General features: G+C 36.9%; 1 protein-coding gene across 1 annotated transcript in view; it reads left to right on the top strand.

The window, feature by feature from the left end:
• The window catches only part of ADAM10 (ADAM metallopeptidase domain 10), a gene marked incomplete at its 5' end in the record, with an annotated part of 36175 nt that extends 17670 nt beyond the window's left edge, over positions 1 to 18505 (top strand). Inside the window, 12 exons of the mRNA XM_010180195.1 lie at positions 2548 to 2651; positions 3798 to 3947; positions 5066 to 5158; positions 5769 to 5952; positions 8395 to 8558; positions 10225 to 10408; positions 11349 to 11499; positions 13638 to 13821; positions 15004 to 15112; positions 15416 to 15636; positions 16348 to 16474; positions 16958 to 18505. Coding sequence (XP_010178497.1) covers positions 2548 to 2651; positions 3798 to 3947; positions 5066 to 5158; positions 5769 to 5952; positions 8395 to 8558; positions 10225 to 10408; positions 11349 to 11499; positions 13638 to 13821; positions 15004 to 15112; positions 15416 to 15636; positions 16348 to 16474; positions 16958 to 17052 — 1766 coding nt within the window. The remainder of the gene's footprint in view (positions 1 to 2547; positions 2652 to 3797; positions 3948 to 5065; positions 5159 to 5768; positions 5953 to 8394; positions 8559 to 10224; positions 10409 to 11348; positions 11500 to 13637; positions 13822 to 15003; positions 15113 to 15415; positions 15637 to 16347; positions 16475 to 16957) is intronic.
• Between the last annotated feature and the right edge of the window lie 744 nt (positions 18506 to 19249).

Raw genomic sequence — 19249 nt, 5'->3', positions numbered from 1 at the left:
CTGTGACCTAGTGAAAGGAAAATACCAGTTCCTTGGGAAGTCTGGGATTTTTTCAAAACCCTAAGTACTGCACATTCATTGTAGTTAACTCTCCAAAGGATTTTTTTCTTCTTAATTTAAAGAAACAACCTTATTAAAGCCCAAACACATTACCTCCCACACAGTATCAAGATTTTGCTGATGTCATTGGCAAACACTGGTCAGAGTAGGCATGAAGCTGCCTGAAGAAAAGTGATTTTGATGTCTGTTGGACCGGCTTTTCTGTTTCAGACTAGAAATAAGTTTTGAGATACAGTATCGTACATGGATACCTTTGTGGTAGATAAAATTCACTTGCCAGTGAGATAATGAATAACTGTTTAACACCCATCTATAATCTTAAAATTACTTTTAGGCTGAAACTTCCTTTGCCAAGAAGCATGTTTATTGAATCTGGTTCTTTCCCACTGAGCAAAGTTTACGATTGCAGTAAAATACTTGTACCTGGAAAAGGACCCAGTTTGACAAAAGAGTATATTAATGACAAATAAGGCTAATTTAAACACAGTTAACTAGTTTTTAAGAAAGTGTTAAATATGACCTTCTGAAATACTTGTAAATATGTGTGATTGAGAGGAATAAAGGTTAGAAGAATGCTTCTATTTCTTGATCAGTCCTTTTAAGCTAATTGCTGGGTGCACTGAACCCAGTTTTTGAGTATTTTGGAGCATAAACGCCTATTGGATGGTCTGGGATTTTTCATAACTAGCTTTAGCTGTATGCCAAGGACATTTTTTTATTATTATTCTTGTTCGCTATTTAATTTTTCCCTTGGCTTTTAATGATTGAAGTGCTATGTTTAGAGCCTAATGGTATAGGGAGAAAATCTGAAGCAAGTTGTGCTTGTGTATTGAAACAGTTCAGCAGTATCATACGGTGTGACTGCAGGAAACAGGTATGAGAATCAAAGATAATTAAAGGCAACTGTCAGATGAAACTGTACCAGAGTGCATCCCCCAAGAGTGCATCTCCCGTGCTTCAGCTGCTAACACCCTTTGCCTCCACGGGACTACACTAGAGCTAGTCCCGGGTAAAATCCCCTGACGTGCATATAATGTGGACATCAGGTCCTCAGTACCAGGTCTTAGGCTTTATAAATCCACTCCTGTGTGTCTGTTCCACTTACTCTGTAATTCTGATCTTCACACTTTCTTAAACAATCAAACCACCGAACGAACAAACAAAAAACCAACCCAACAACAAAAACTCCCCAAAACCAACAAACCTTGGTAAAGTCTAGGCATTTCTGACAGAACCTGCGCTCTGTTGAGATGATGGTAAAACTGTGGTTTTCGCTACAGAAACTGGTTCCTTAAGTAAGTGCACTGCCTGTGGCTCCTGTAATCTGTCCTCCGTTGCCTCTTACTGGTGCACCAGTTCATAGTGAGACCCAATCTGCAGAGAAAGTGAAGGGGCAAGACCCCTTCACTTCAGTACTTCTCATCTCCAGAGGAAGCTTCTGCGAGTTGCTTACCAGTGTCTAATAGGTACTAACAGTCAAAACCCAACCAGGTGTGTCTGAAGCACAATCCCATGTGCAGTGAGATCTGCACTGACAAGTGTTGAAGGAATTGTCCTTGGTAGGCAGCCAGTTGTAGGATACTCACTGAGCGAGCTTGGATCTCAGGCTTGTTTAATTGATATGCTCCCAGATAGTACTACAGTGTTGTTTCTAGTTTAAACAGTCAGCTATAGGAAGGAGGTGATGAAAATGTTTCTCTTCAGTCTTGTTTTCCTTTGCCTGTAAGTTTTCCATGTATCTGTAAATGTCATAAACCGTAATTCTGTAAGTTTTGAATCTACACACACACGTATAAATGTACACGTCCTGATCTCTTATCCTTAATTGTATTGTTTACATTCCAGAATAGAAATTGCACATTTCACCTTCTCAATAAAATTGCTAGCAAAGTCGTAATTCTAGAATTTTATAATAAAGTTTGAAACCTAGGATCGTTGGAGTTTCAGTTTCTATGTATTGGTAGTTGAGTTGCATTATATAAAAATTCTCAAAAATTCTGTGGAAGTTCAGCCAAGTTAACAGAATCCTCCAAGGATGTTGGCAAGGTTTTTTAGGTCTATTTTACCTAGTAGAATGAAAAAAACCCTGTGTTATCCAAGCAGTCTTTAGTATACTTGATCTCCAGTAATTTTCCATTGTGAGTTAATTTTTTTAAGGCTGCTGTTGAGTTCAAGCTGGTTGGTACAGATGTGTACATAATCGCTCTTGTTCTTATGTTAGGTGTTGCCTGTCATGTTTTCTTTTGCTATCTGTAAGAAAACAATGTTAAGATGCAGTTGTTGGTTTTGTTCCGTTTGTAAAACTAAGACTGTATCTTAGTAGAAATGTTTCATGAAAAGACAGCCACATTAACCTTGAATCTTGGAATGCTTCCCTCAAAGCACATGATCAATATTGGCCACGAGCAGCATAAGCTGCAGTGCTGCTGCCCTATTTTGCACTTGTTCTTGGAATTTGAAAACTCAATCTGGCCTTCCTCTTTTTAGAGTATCCACATAAATATGGACCACAGGGAGGCTGTGCAGATCATTCAGTGTTTGAAAGAATGCAGAAGTACCAGATGACTGCTGTAGAAGAACCAACAACAGAGGTACAACAGGGGCTAACGGGTTATGTTGATTAGAAATGCGTGTAATAACTTCGTATTTCTTGTATGTTGTCTCTTACTTTTGGTCAGTCGTCGTCCCTCAACATTCAGAGGCACCTAAATTAGTGCTAGAGGTTTCTTATTTGCATATTTCTTCTAAATTCTTTTTCTCATTGCTTCTACAGCATAGATGTGCTAGCTTACAGTCTTAATGGATCCTATGCGATCTCAAATTTTTCAACAATGGGAATTGTAGGCAAATGTGGAAATCAAGCTTGTGATGAGGAATGTATTTTATTGCAGTTGAGAAGGAAGGGTTTCAGGATCCCTGGATCTCTAAGTTACATGCTGGTCCTTGAAGAGTAGTAACTCTTAGATTTTCAAGTTACGTTAATGTAACGTTTGTAATATCTGAGTGCTTTCAGTGGTAAGTGAAGTGATGTGAGTGGAGGGTCTTATTAGCAATGTTGAAAGATTGAAAGGGGTACAGCATGCTAACAGGTTACCTCTAATGGGAGGTAAGCGGTCTATGGAAGGAGCTTGCATACCTGATCAGTCCTGCAGGTGTTTTGCTTTCAGGTTTGGACCACTTCTCATGACATTAGATTTTTTTTATATATATATTTTCCAGCAGTAAATCACTGAGTTTCTCTTGGTGTTAGCGATGTTCTGAGCTGCTTAAAATTTTGCTACCGTTTTGTGGTGTCAGTTAAGTATATGCCAACAAAACGACACAACATGGCTTGTTTGTTATTTGAAATAACCTGTGTTAGGGAGTGTGCATTTGAGTCCCACGGCACTGGTTTTTTTTCTAATCTACAAACTGTTTGTTCATCTTGGAAAGGGATTATGAAAAAGAAAAATGCCAAAGATCACATGGATGAAAAAATGTGTTTCACAACGACTGCCGTTTGTAATACAAAATACACAGAAGGGTCTGACTGAGACATCATTAAAAATAGATGGCATACTTGAAACCTGGCTGTTACATACTTAGTTTAATTCAAGATTCATGAAGCTGTATGGATTAAAGAAAAAGAATGAAAATCTGTTTGTATTAGTGGAGTATGCTTAGAAAAATCCATTGCTATTTTTGGGCAAGCACGTAGGTCTACAAAAGTGATGTATTTATTTCCTGTGCATGTGTAGAAGCCTTTTGAAGAGCCTAAGAAAGATGGTCCACAGCTTTTAAGAAAAAAGCGTGCCACTCAGGCTGAAAAAAATACCTGCCAGCTGTATATTCAGACTGATCATCTGTTCTACAAGCATTATGGAACAAGGGAAGCTGTAATTGCACAGGTATTGCACATTCCTTTGTTTTAAATTATCTGCTTTTACTTTATTTGTGTACTTCTGATGCATTTCATGTAGTTTCATTGTGTGTATTACTATTTATTTACTTTAGAATGTCTTGTTTAAGTTGTTGCAGAGATCTTGACAATTATATAAACAGCTTTTCTTATTTCTCTAAAAAGAAACTATCTATGAGAAAGTCCTGGGCACTTGTGCTTCCTTTAGTTAGTAATAGCAGCTGTGGTTTGTTTAGCACCTCTGAGCAAGACTGACAATCTGACTTTTCTCAATTCTTACTCAGAAAGATAATACTTCCTGAAGAGCTCTGCTCTGTTTGACAGCCGGCCAAGCCTCTCTGTTAACACTTGCAGAGCCTTCCATTTGAAATTTTAGTTCAAAACACTGTGAGCTAGTGGCACTGAGATCTGTTCCTATAGTATCTGATGTAGTGGCAGATGTTTTTCATTTGTCAATATATTAACTGGAAAAAGCTGTCATGGGCTTTTTTGCTGATCATTTGCTAAAAATACAACTAGCATGTTAACAGACTTGTATTGAAATCTGAGTTTCACCGCTACTTGCAAATCTGACTTGTACTTCTTATTCATCACACTGTACATATGCAATACAGTTTGAGTAATGTTTTCCAAAGCTCTGAAGTCACCTTCAAAATCAGCTTTTCAGTGAGTTAGTGTTTGTGTGTGCTCTTGGAGAAGGTAAGTGATCATTTTCACATTTGAGTTCTACCAGAAATGAAAGCATGATGCTTTAACAAGTAATTTTTTTTCACAAAATAAGAAATACAGTCCTTGGAATACAATTATAACTATGATGCTCTCTTACCATAGCAATGAATCAAATGAGTATCACAAACAGGTGATAGATATGGGGGTAAATGTCAAAATACTTTGCTGTTATCCACTGTGGTGGCCGTGCAGGCACTAGGTTATGTATTGATTTATTTCCATTATTTGCCATTAACATTTGAGTAAAAAGGCCTGTGAGACTTCATATGGTACAGTATCTTAAATGTAAGCATAGGGGCCCTGTGGTTGTTGCTGTTTGAGATGAGCTATAGTGTAGTGCTGAGATCTTTGAACTGGAGATGCTTTTCTTTTTGACAGATATCCAGCCATGTTAAAGCAATTGATACAATTTATCAGTCAACAGATTTCTCAGGAATCCGTAACATCAGCTTCATGGTGAAACGAATAAGAGTAAGTTGTCTTGGAAATACTTCCAGCTTCGCTGATATTGCTTGGAGGCTGTATTTTTCAAAAGTCCTGTTGCAATTCACTTGTAGCCATTTATTTTAGTAGCTCTGTAACACAGGCATCTCTGTAGTAAATTGTTCCCTAACCCATTTATTTGGTTTGGTTTTAGTGTTCATTGTCAAAACCCACTACTTCTGTTACTAAGCTGTAGTCAGTTATTATAGGAATCAACTTCTTATGTTTCAGCAGTGTTGACTGTGCAGCAACTAGACTATATTGCTCTCCAAGAACTTTAATAGTAAAATGTGTAATGGCTATCCACATTGAAAGTTCCTTCTAAAAGTGGTGATTTAAGGTTATAAATATAAAATTTTGGGTCCTGATAGAAAAGAAAAAGAAATAAGAGTGGGGGTTTACTACATAAATGCAATTCTTTGTTGTATAACTTGGTTTTGCAGATATTTGGGTAGTAATCTGTCAAGGCCTGTAAATGTTTAGCAGCATCTCTAACTGTTTAAAGTAACAAGATACTGATAACAGTAAGTCTCTTAGCTGGTATTTACAAGTAAAGTGGAAATGAATCATGTCTTAGTGTGTTTCCATTTACTTTTAGATAAACACAACAGTAGATGAGAAGGACTCTTCAAATCCCTTCAGATTTCCTAACATTGGCGTGGAAAAGTTTCTGGAACTGAACTCAGAACAGAATCATGATGACTATTGCTTGGCCTATGTATTTACAGACCGTGATTTTGATGATGGAGTCCTTGGTCTGGCGTGGGTTGGAGCCCCTTCAGGTAATTCTGTGCAAACCTTCAGTGCTATGAGATAAAGTGTTGTATGTAGGTGCAAAGAGGAAATGCAGAAACTATGTAATTTAAATTGACAGCAAATAGACAAAAATATCATAACGGGCTTTTCACAATTTTGGTTATGTATGGTTGGACTTCTTTAAAATACAAACAGCATGTGTCGCTTCAATTAGTGTTGCTGTCCTTCTGATCAGCAAGATGTGAACAATAAAGAAAAACATACTTCTTTTCTTAGACAAAAATGGTGTTACTTAGAGGGCTTTTTATTTATCACAGGTATGAGTGACCAGTAAAGTGACAGAAGAAACAAGTATTTCTGCTATCTATAAACAGCTTAGAACTATGCAGTTGGAATTTTGTAGTAGAGCTACACTTAAGTTTTCTAGTTATTATTGGATTTATTTTAATTATTTTTTTTTAATTAAAGTAAAATCATTAAGATCTTCTTCTGGGAGATACCAGAATAATCATTGTGTAACTCTTCTTGAACAGCTTCTTATTCAGGTTCAATTTAGTTGTGTATTGTGGGGCTGAAGTATGTCTCTTGATGTAAAAAAAAACCAACAAAAAACCAAAGAGTGGTCTTCATGTGTGCAGCATCTCAAGATGCTTGTCCTGGAGGTATTAGTTTTATAGGATGTCTTATTTTTATGAAATGAGACATTTGAAAGTTACTAGTCTTTATTTTTGTTAAGTACAAATTCTTTAATTATAGCTCGGCACAAATTCCAATTTGTGGAAACTTGCACAGAAATCAAAATCAAATTTAGAAGGAACAGTCTTCTCTTGTTCTTCCCTTGAGCGATGTCTGTGTAACAAGGAATTAGGCTGAAGAACAACAGGTTCCATGAGACTTTGCAAGAGATTGGATACTGTTATGAGAATACTATCAAGAGCTTTAACAGAACTTGAGTAGTCGTGGAAGAAGTATTAAACTGTTCATGAGATGTACACTAACCCCACTTCATTTACTTCTGTGCTTTCCTCTAAAGCACATGTTGGTTGTAGAGTACTGCAGCTATGTGGAAAACTGTTGTGGTATGACAGTCTCTGAGTTTGATTTTTAGGAGAATAAAATGCTCAAAGAAGTATTAGTGGAGTATTCAGAGGAGTAACAGTTCAGTGGACCCACCTTAATGACTATAGAAGAAACATAGGAAAAATAATACGCAGGTGGCCTATGTAAATAAGAAACTGGGTTGGAATGTCCAGTCTTGTGTATAGACGGAGCAACACAGCCTGAATTGCAATCTGCATTCCATAAATGCTGCTACCAAAACTGATATTAATTAAGAAAAATTAAATTGCTTTGAGAGATTTTCATCCTTAATGCACATACTGTCATAAATTAAATGGGATCTTTTACTAAAATGAAATTTTACTTCAGAAAGCAAGGAATTCATGTTTATAAATATTAAAAGAGTGAGTGTCATGAGGATGGAGCCAGGCTCTTCTTGGTGACAAACAATGACAGGACAAGAGGTAATGGCCGCAAGCTGGAACACAGGAGGTTCCACTTCAATTTGAGAAGAAACTTCTTCTCAGTGAGGGTGACAGAGCCCTGGACCAGGCTGCCCAGAGAGGTTGTGGAGTCTCCTTCTCTGCAGACATTCAAAACCCGCCTGGACGCCTTCCTGTGTAACCTCATCTGGGTGTTCCTGCTCCGGCAGGGGGATTGGACTGGATGAGCTTTTGAGGTCCCTTCCAATCCCTAACGTTCTGGGATTCTGTGAAACTTCTTTAGAACCTTTTTTTAGACACCTTTTATGTGAGCAGTAGAATAGCTGAATTTTAGAACATGGATACTGCCTCAGTACAAACTGAAGTTACGGAAAAATTCCGTGAAATTGAGATTTTTCCAAACAGTAAATGTGATACACTTGATTGTTCATCTTCTAAATACGGGTCTGATTAACCCACACATCAAAAGCACTTTCAGCTTTAGTTAGTCCAGTGGAAAATAGAGTCACTTTTGCTGACAAGGATATATAACTAATCTTAGGCATTTTATATCAATGCTCTTATTTCTGTTACGTTACGTGACTTTACTGCGGTGATTTTTTTTTACTTAGTGAAATCCAAATGGGATGTAGAATGGGAATTGGACGTTGTACCCTGCTAGTCTTGTAGTACAGGTATGATAAAATCAGGGCTTGTCCATGTAATGAAAGCCCAAAATAGCTCTTGAATAATAGCTATTCTAAAACAGCTAACATCTTGTGGGAATGTATCCATTCAGTGCTGAGAGCATTAGTTTGGATGAATAGAATATATTTTCAAAGTTGGGCTAATATTGGTTACCCAGAAGAACTCTTAGTCTGTAATGTCTGCTGAGAAGGCAAGCTGTTTCTGCTAAATGTCACTAGAAAACTACGACGGTGGTGGTGCTCTTAAATGACTAACTGTTGTGCTTTTGTCTAAATGCAGGGAGTTCTGGTGGAATATGTGAAAAGAGCAAACTGTATTCTGATGGTAAGAAGAAGTCTCTGAACACTGGAATCATCACTGTTCAGAACTATGGCTCCCATGTTCCTCCCAAGGTTTCTCACATTACTTTTGCTCATGAGGTTGGGCATAACTTTGGTTCCCCTGTGAGTATTAGTATTGATCTGTTAACTCACTTTCAACCATTTTGAAGTGTGTGATTTGCAAATGGGGTTTTTACTTATAAACAAGGGGAATATGATTGTGTCTGCATGTGCACATGTCCATGCACATTGCATACAGACAAAAAGCAAATTGCTGAACTAAACCCCCTTTATGAGTATCTGACAACACTGGTGCAACAATGGATTTTGTAAATTGTTTATTTCTACTAGGTGAATCTCTTGTGCACTATATGATTATTCCCTAAAAACTTCCCTGTTCTTTATTGAAGACTAGTGTCACACACACCTTTAAAATGTATTTTGGTTTATCCTAGAGAGGAGGAAGAATCAATGCAAAATTGGTTAAGATGAAGCTTTATTCAATAAGTGAAGATAGAACTGGCTCTTTTTAATGTTCAATTATTTATACTTACAAGTTTACCTAAGAAATCTGTGGAGAGGATTAAGATGCTGGGAACAATATTTTAGAGCAGAATTGTTTCCCAGTCATTTAGGGACATGGTTTTTTTGTCACAAGCTGAAAGTATGAGGCTTTTGGTTTTGCTGGAGATGAGAGAAAGTTTTCTGATTTGGGTTTTTTATTTTTAAACTTAAGTATATAGGCTTTCTACTCTTGGAAGTAAAATGAAATCAAGATATGACAGGAATGATGAGTTCTTCCAAAACACATGTTCACATGTGAATGCTTTCTTCACGTGCCTTGAGAAAACCCCTAGTACCACTGCTCTGAGTGGGAACAGGCCTTCCAAGTGTAACTGGAAATACGAGCACATGAAACTGAAACACCAGTCCCACTGAGCGAAACGTTGCTCCTGTTTTGGATCAGCCTGGAATATGCTTCTTTTCATTTTACTCCCTAGCATTTGATCCAGGGAAATACGTGAAAGTACACATTTGGTTCTACCAAACTGTAATAAACGATACAGTTCTCACAGCTATGTTGCAAATTTTAAAATATACCTACTACTGTGGGAGATACAGGTTGTATTTCTGTAAAGCTGAATGCATCAGAACAGCATTAGAGTTCCTCTTATGCTTAACTTAGTGTGTTGTCAGTCTGCTATTTGCTAGTATGCCAACCTGTAATGCATTTCATTCACTATGCTGGATATTGTATGGGTCTAGTCACGGGCTGACAGAAACAGCTTCTGCTCTATTCTGAAGATCTCTTTGCACCTCCCTCAAAACAAGCACAAAGAATGGACTGCTGTTTCAGTTAACTCCTCCTGCTTTTTATTCCACAGAATACTTATCACCCTTTTGTGATCATAAAGCCACTCTTCTTAGGAGATGGCAACTTTTTCAAGGCAGTATTCATTCCAGGACGTGCACTTGGGGTATACATTACCAAGAATGCAAATAGGCTAAAACATATGAAATTAGGTAGTTGCTACAGTTGTCTGGGAAAACAATCAAAGACAAAGCAAAATAAACTAACATAAAAACCTACAAAACAAACCTTTGCTTTCTCTATATTTTTTCTATTCCAAGAAGCCTTAGAGTATAACATGGTTTTTTGGTTTTATACTTTACCTTTTATTCTCACTGTGTTAAGGTTAACAAACTGGGTTACTTTTGCACATGTTTAAAAAGATAGCAAGAAATTAGAGAAGCTGTCTTGATGGAAATAATTCTTTCGTTCTTCCAGCACGATTCTGGAATGGAGTGTACTCCAGGAGAGTCCAAGAACTTGGGACAGAAAGAAAATGGCAATTATATAATGTATGCAAGAGCTACTTCTGGGGACAAACTTAACAACAACAAGTTCTCTGTCTGTAGCATTCGAAATATCAGCCAAGTTCTTGAGAAAAAAAGAAATAATTGTTTTGTTGGTATGTATTTAGTCATCTTGGAAGCAGAATGACTAAGCTGTTACTATAATCTGTAACTAGAAACTTATTAATTTTTACTTTTTTATTTATCTTACCAATTTTTTTGTATAGTTTACTGAAAGATTCTGTAAGTTAAGAATTCACAAGTTTGAGATCTGGAGTACTTTATCAAGTTCTGGGCTCCCCAGTACAGGAAAGACATGGACATACAGGATTGAATCCAGCAAAGGGTCACAAAGTTTATTAAGGGATTGTAGCATCTGACACATGAGGAGAGGCTGGAGCCGAGACTGTTTGGTCTGGAGAAGAGAAGTCTGGGGAGAGAGGAGGCTCTTGTCTGTCTTTATAAAAACCTGGTGGGAGGGAGTAAAGAAAATGAGGCCAAACTGTTTTCAGTCATGCCCAGTGAAAGGACAAGAGGCAAGGAGCACAAATTGAAATACAGGAAATTCTATTTAAACATTTTTTAAAAATAAGAATCTTGCAGGAATTTTCTTTCTGCAGTCTGTGATGTATGAGCTCTCACAGATTTTGTGAGATTGTGCAGTGGGTAAATATGGGTTTTCATTCACCTCAGTACCATCAGCTTTAGCCTTAAGGTCTTCCAGTTCTGTTAAAGGAGGAGTGCAAGAAAGGATGATGCTTCATTGGAGGCTTAGCAGAAAACTTCCTCTTATCACTTTTGATTTCCTGTCCACACAAGAAACTCCCACTGTTACTAGCAGAAACCGCTTAGTCAGAGGGCTAAAATTCCAAATTGTAGGAATGGCTAAGTTGGCTGGCAAGCAAATAATACAAGTTGACTTGAGCCCTGGTCTGAAGTCCACCTTAACCAGACATTTTCAGTCACAATTAACTGGATGGTGTTGCAATTCAATGTCTAAGTCTATTTGCATGTTGTTTGTGCTGCTTTGTACATAAATATACTGGCGTTTTTCAGAGTCTGGTCAACCCATCTGTGGTAACGGACTGGTTGAGCAAGGAGAACAGTGTGATTGTGGTTACAGTGACCAGTGTAAGGATGAATGCTGTTATGATGCAAACCAATCAGAAGATAAAAAATGCAAGTTAAAACCAAACAAACACTGCAGGTATTGTGCACGTCTCTTACAGTACGCTCTAATATTGGGAGTTTAGTGGTAGCTATAGTTGGTGGTTTAGAATCTGAATCTGTTTACTTGCATAGCATAATCGTAATATTCTGTGCAGACAAATATGTGTTGAAATTCTGTTATCTTTCTTGGAAACGTGTTAGACTGAAGTCTTGTAAAAACTATGGTTGAAAATAAACTGGACCAGGATGTTATTTTTACGATAGCTATAGGAAAGTATTAACTGCCCAAAGGATAGTAGGAGATACAGTGAAACTGGATCCTATCCTAGTGCCATTTCTACAGGGTTGCCTAACTGGAAGACGACTGAAGGATGTAGTTGATGGGTTTTTTCTCTTTTTTAGTGCTTGTTTTATAGATTGTATTAAACTATGTTTAAGTCACCGTGTATCTTGTCAGTGTTGTGTACACAGTGATTTATAAGAGGAACTTTTAAAGATCAAAAGACTTACAGTAAAGCGAGTCAACTTGTATCTTTTTCATTCTGTGACTTGATATACATGCTTAATTTTTACCTCATCTGAAAACTTAAGTGGATTTTTTTCACATGAAAGGCATGAGCTTTTGTTCCTCTCTAGTCAGACATAAGTCTCATGTCTGGTTAGACTCTTAGCCAAAGATGTTTAAAAAAACCTAGTACTATTTTTAAGTCTAAACCAGCTCAGCTTTTTAATACAACTTACAAAATTTTTCCTACTTAAACTTTCTTACCATATAAATTATCTTTGTCATCCTGGGAGTAGAAGTAGCATCTACTGTTAACCTGTATTTGATGGTGCAGATACAGTAGGACTATCTCCTGTGAATTCAAGTTGCAGTAATTTTGTGTCCGTCTTGCAAGTTCTTACTGTTTCTGCTGAAATAAAGGCTTTACATTGTCTTGATTTATAATTAGCTTTTGAGATTTTATGTTGCATCTATGGTGAGGAGCTGTTTTGTTCTGAGTACGCCAGGTGCCACCGCTCTCTCTTGTCTTCGCTCTCTTGTTTTCAGCTGACTGTAGTCTACCTTTATGCCCTGCTGGAACACTCTTAAATATGAATTGCTGCATCACTTTTGTTTTAGGATTCCCTTTTTTCAGTTCTATTAAGGTAGAAAATTTTGCTGTACAAAGAGGTTTCCAAAGACATGTCAAGCAAATCCAAGGGTAAGAATGGATGCCATAAATAACATGTTAAAATACATTTCTAGAACTGTCATCTATCCAGCTGCTTTACATGGCTTTTAGTCTTTCATGTGTGACGTAAGAGGGTTGTTTTTTTTTAGCATGCAGTGAGACCCTGGCCTCCAGAAGGTCTGTGCTGTCTTCTGATGTCCACTGAATGCCAAAGAGCACACTGCGAATAATGTTGAGATGCAGAATAAGTTGAGATGAGAATTCAGGAGGCTTAGCTTTAATCAAGTAGTTATGTACGTTTTATAACCTGCGCTCTTCCGCTGCTTGTAATGGCATATGTACTCAAACACAGCGTCAGAGAGAGAAGTAATTGTTTCCTGCCATTTCACCAGATATCCTCATGATGTACTGGTGTACGTGGCATAATGGGCTCAAGTGCTTTGTCTGTGACAGAAAGGAGCCCGAGTGTTTTGGTGTAATGAGTGAAGCTATATGGCTGCTTTGACAAATCTTTCCTCCCCCCAGAGTTTATTTGTATGCTGGCTGATTTCTGATGTGACCTGTCTCCTTCCCTTTTCTTGTTTGTTTGCACAGTGTAAATGGTATGGCTGCAGAAGGCAGGGAAAGAAAATTCTTATGGGTGTTAATTGGTGACAGAAAAACGTTGACTTACTTATTACATTGAGACTATCAAACTAATCAGTTGTTCCTGAATTAATTTTGCCAACTTGCTAATAGAATATTTTATATACACAAACTTTGAAATGCTGTTATCTTCTAAATATTTCAATTTAAAATGTGCCTGTACAATGATTAAGAAATACGTATTAAGCACAATCAGCTTTTGTTACCTTCAGGGATGTAAAGAATAATTTTCAATTCAAGCTTTACTCAGCACAAGTGAGAAACATGTGAGTGCATGAGTAGGTTTCAGAAAGAGTAGTTTTTCTGGAATCGTTCATACTTTTTCTTTACATCCATGTTTTCTGCTCATTTCTAGCCCTACTCAAGGCCCCTGCTGTACTGCACAGTGTAATTTCAAACTGAAGACTGATAAGTGTCGAAATGATTCAGACTGTGCAAAAGAAGGAATGTGTAATGGTGTCAGTGCTCTCTGCCCAGCATCTGAGCCTAAACCAAACTTCACAGATTGCAACAGGAACACACAAGTTTGCATAAAAGGGGTACGTTGGTTTCTTTACTGTCACATGCAACCACAGTTGTTTGTTCCAAGGTGCTGTATTATGCAGTGGTATGGATTCAATACTTCATGGAAAAGAGTGTAAGACTAATCTCTTTTGCAATAAAAATAATTTATTGGTTTCAATCAAAATGACTGTGAAGGTACACCAGATATTAGGAAGCAGGTAACAAATATCAAGCTAGCTTTACTATTTCAGAAAGTTCCCTTTAAAGTTTTGTTTGCTTGTTTGTTTTAAATCGGGAATATGGAAGTGGTTCATTTCCTAGTTTCATGTTTTCAGTTTTCTTTGGTTTTGGTCAAGTGATTTTGTTGCCTTAGAAAGTTCGAGATGCTATCAATACGTGTTGAATTTGGTTTAATGGAAATACACAGTTCCTCCACCCATGTGCATGTGGAGATCCTCCACAGGTGTGTAAGCATATAGAATCACTCTGAACTGCCATCAGTTTCCTGGGTTAGGGTCTATGGCAGTTGCCATGGAACATTGATGGGAAGTCTCTTATAAATTGATTTATGTTTACTTGGAAGCAGAAACAAGCAAAAGTCGTCCTCTTAGAGCTGTAAGTTGTGTTGCTGTAAGCCTCTGCTTTCCACAGTCTGGGTTTTTAATCAAATGATACCGCTTGTAATAATTTTTCAGCTAATTCAGAATCATCTTAAAGATAGAGGACTTACCTTTATATAGTTAGTTGGTTTTGAAACAAGATTCTAAATATGCTGCGTTTTTTTCACTTGAATTTGAAGTATCTTCCCACAGTGGAATTAAATACAGAATCTTTTCTGCCATTAATTTATCTTATTTTTAAGACATGCTTTTGGTTTATTTTCCTAACCATAGTTTTGAGTCACGAAGTTTCAGTGTCGGTTGCAGTGCTGAGTGTTTCGCAGGGTACTCAGAGGCCCTAACTGAAGATACAGTGTTAAAAAATGAAGTAGGGTAAATTGTCTTTAAAAGTATCAAATAAGCCTAAACACTGCAATTGAATAGCTGTAGGAATTTGTTTTGTAAACTTTAGAAGAAAGTCAAGCAATTATTTTTATTGATGAGCATCTTTAGACCTACAATTATGCTTTCAGCTATTAAAAATTAGCATCTTTCCTACCGTCAGTGTGCTTAAAAGTGAAATTTATTTTTGTGTTCTGGTGCTTTTGTCTCAAACAGCAATGTGCTGGCTCTATCTGTGAGAAGCATGGCTTGGAGGAATGTACGTGTGCTAGTTCAGATGGCAAGGACGATCGAGAGTTGTGTCATGTCTGCTGCATGAGAAAAAGTAAGATTTCTCTGGATTGTCAGCATAAATATAGCAGTGGGTGTCTGAGGAATCTTCTCAGGGTGTTTATATGTTAGGGTATTTTTTAACTAGAGAGCATACTGCGATTTTGTTAGTACTTAGTTTCAGATCGACGTTGCATTGCATTTTGTAGAAATAAATGATTATGTTTTAGTTTTTGACAACTGGTAGAAACTTGAAATTTTTCAGAAGCATTTTGAACAGTTGAACACCAAGGTATTCATGCGAATATGTTTTAATACATTAACAATTTGATTAATCTCATTTGTATTCACTTCTCAGTGGACCCAGCTTCTTGTGCAAGTACAGGCTCTAACCAGTGGGAGAAATACTTTCACCGTGAAACTATTACTTTGCAACCTGGATCTCCTTGTAATGATTTCAAAGGCTACTGTGATGTGTTTATGAGGTGCCGGCTAGTAGATGCTGATGGCCCTCTAGCTAGATTAAAGAAAGCAATTTTTAATCCGGAACTATATGAAAATATCGCAGAATGGATTGTGGTAAGTACTTCTTTATCTTGCCAGTCTGATATAACATTTTCTTGTTCATCAGTATTCACAGTTGGTAAATGCTGCCGTATATATACAGTACTTCAGCATTCTTCCAAGTACAATCAGTCCTTGTTTTACTAGTTTTTCTAAAAGCACTCTGAGTGCAGCAAATAAGTTTGACAGATTGAAGGGAGTGGAAACAAATGACAAATACTTTGTGTTAACACCTCTATTTATTCCACTGTTGGTTTTGGTCTTAATGTTCATGTTAATTTACTGAGTTTTCCCATTTTAGCTGTTCATATATGAATGCTCTAATTTCTTAAAGAACTAAAGGTATTGAACTGTAGTGTTTCTTATTTTTATTGCACTGGATGACAGTTTCCTAATAATAGACTGGGAGAAGAGCTACAACGGAACACCACTGTAGAGCTGCATAGTCAATTCTCTGCAAGCGGTGGATTGTTTTAGGCTTAGACAGCTCTGCTGTAGTGTATCTTCTGGGAAATACTCTTCTGATAATAGAATGAATCTGAAGTATTTGGGTTTTTTGTGGAAGAACTTTAGGGATGTTTTTCTTTTAAATGTTTCGGTCTTTTCAGTGATGTTTCAGAACAGCTTTTTGATGACTTAAAAGGCAAAGGAAAGCCGTATTCAGTGACCCCTGTTTCTTGTGCATGTGTGCCAGCCCTTCTAAATTAGTTTTTTAAATGTTTTTAGGCTTATTGGTGGGCGGTGTTGCTGATGGGAATTGCCTTGATCATGTTAATGGCTGGTTTCATTAAGATATGCAGTGTTCATACTCCAAGCAGTAATCCAAAGTTGCCTCCTCATAAACCGCTTCCAGGTGAGTACACCAGCTAATTAAATCTATAGAGAAATGTTTTATCCTCAACTGTCTTGTTCTGAGGGGAAATTTTAGGAGTCCCAACTTACAGTTCTTAGTCTGGCACTGTGAAACTGCAAATGGAATTCATGCCAGTTGAACAGTTCATAAAAACAAGTAATTCTTGCCTTTATTTTCCTATAAAATAATAATGGATATCAAAAGAAAGCTTTGAAGACTTTTTTAAAGTCAAGAGTTCTTTTTATTTCCTATTCCATGCTACATTTACAAGAATCAACCTGCTTAAGGAGCTACTGTTGAGATAATAAAATGTATTCTGTAAATACTCCATGCAGTTCGTCAATTTAAAACCTTGCAGGTCTATGTCTGAAGCCTTTCAGAAAAATAGTTAAGTTTAATTTGCATGACCAGAGCAACTTTTCTGGAAACCATTTCTCCTTTTTAAAATTCACGTTGATAACGTGTACCTTTCTTTGAAAACAGGCACTTTAAAAAGGAGGAGACCACCACAAACCACTCAGCCACCACAGCGGCAAAGGCCCCGAGAGAGCTATCAGATGGGACATATGAGACGTTGACTGCAGCTTTTTGCCTTGGTTCTTCCTAGTGCCTACAATGGGAAAACTCACTCCAAAGAAAACCTAATAAGTCATTGTCCCTGGTCTAACTCTCAAAAATTGAAGAGGAAAGGAAAAAAAAAAAAAGCATGATATGCCCTCAAAACAAGTGGAAATGGTTAATTTTTAATGAGTTAATCTTCCAGCTCAAAAAAAAAAAAGAAGAAAAGTGTTTTTCTGGCGTATTTTTAATTTAGTGGCAAAAAGTCCTAGAGTATCGTGATTCTTTCCCCGTTCTGTGCTCTTCATTGCTGCATTTTCTTCACTTGCAGGCAGACATGGCTGTAGTAACACTTCTGCTCAAGAATTGGGAAAAAAAAAAGTCTTTTTCAACTGCCAGATAAGGCTAGGAAGCTAGAGCACCTCAGCATTGGAGACATTACCTGTCAATGTATATACGTTGTTATATGCAGACATGTATTTCTAACGTACACCCGTACTTGTGTGCAATTGTAAACAAGAGAATTGCAATATGGATGTTTCTTTGTATTATAAAACTTTTCTGCTATTAATGAAGAAATTACTGTTTAATTGACATACTCAGGATAACAGAGGATGATGGTGTGTAATGGTCAAGGATCCTGTGATGCTTTACACAGCAGTTTTGAATCAAATCAAACTTTTTTATCATGATCAAAGTTGTTTCAAGCGCTCATTTCATCTTTATCAAACAGCTGCTAAGACATAGCATACCAGATTGAATGGTCCTGTAGAGATACAGCAGGTGTTCTGCAAACTTTGCAAATGCCAGAATGTTTCAAAAATGTTTTCTAGAAATGTCTAATTTCCTGTAGTTCAGCGTAAATCTTTTTGTCTGATTATTCAGTTAAATAATGAATAGTGAAATGAAATATTTCCATGCGTCGTTATAAAGTTCTGCCTGTTATTCAACTTGTTTTTAAAATTGCAACCAGTTTATTTGGGCTGTTCGGATATTCTTACAGTATGACGATGAAGTTTTGAGTTCTGAGGGATGTGGAAAGAAAGGAAAGCTGTAGGGTTTTTATTTTCTTTTTTAATTTATCAGATATTTGGATAACTTTTCAGCATTATACTGTTGATTGATAACCACTAGAGTAGAGTGATTTGCCCTGCTACTGTGGCAGAGTTAAAATTGTAGGTAGGACTACCAATTTTCCTACATTTTATACCAGTAGTGAAGTTCAACAGCACAATGTCCCATTCCAAAGTTTTTATTATGAATGTAAGTAATTGGCATTTTTGAAAGAGGAAACAAAAGATGTCTTAAGGTGCTTACTGCTATGCAGGAGACGAAAGGGGGCATTACAAAACGTTTAAGCTTGTGATATATTTATTGCTTGCTTTCCAAAAGCACCGAGCTAATTAGAGACTCAAATGGCTATAATTTTCCTGGCTTTGCTTAGGAGAAAATTTACTAAGAGTTGGACAGGCTTCTTTTTGTTGTTGTTTGGGGGTTTTTTTTTGTTTGCATTTGGGTTGGTTTTTTCTTTTTGTTGGGGGGGGTGTTCGTTTTGGTCTTTTTGTTTTGTTTTGTTTTGTTTTTTAAGAGTATAAGGTTTACACAATCATTCTCATAATGTGACACAAGCCAGCAAGGCCAAAAATGTTACAGAATATAATGGGATCTCTTCCTTGTAAACTTGTACAGTACGTGGTAACTTTTTCAAAAGACAGCTTTTTGTACATGGTTTAGAGACAAATTTTGTACATGAAACCCCAAGTCCAATAGACTATATAAATAATTCTAAATGATCTTAACTAGTTAGAAGTGTATGTAGTTGCTTTTAAGTCATTTTAAATACATTTGTTTTAAGACTGTGCAAGGATTGGAAGTGGGTTTGCATTTCTACAATGGTGACTTTTATTCAGCAAGAGTTCTTAGTAACTTCTTGAGTGTGGTAGACTTTGGAACATGTAAATTTTTTGCCTGTAATGTTATCCTGTGGTAGGATTTTGGCAGACAGATGCTGCCCTATTTTATTTTGAGTCTAAGTTAAATGTTTTCTGAAAACAGAAACGTGCACTGAACTCTCCACTGCAAGTCAAGATGTGGTAAAACTGAAAGTTCAAGACAATGAAATGGAATACTACTGTCGATTTCATGTCCACTGTGTTTTATACAGTATCTTTTTTTGTTCACTTTGGAAATTTTTACTAAAAAAATGCAAAAAATAAA

The sequence above is a fragment of the Mesitornis unicolor genome, unplaced genomic scaffold, assembly GCF_000695765.1.
Source record: "Mesitornis unicolor isolate BGI_N332 unplaced genomic scaffold, ASM69576v1 scaffold5600, whole genome shotgun sequence".
NCBI classification, from domain to species: domain Eukaryota; kingdom Metazoa; phylum Chordata; class Aves; order Mesitornithiformes; family Mesitornithidae; genus Mesitornis; species Mesitornis unicolor.
This window is presented reverse-complemented; position numbering and strand designations above follow the sequence as displayed.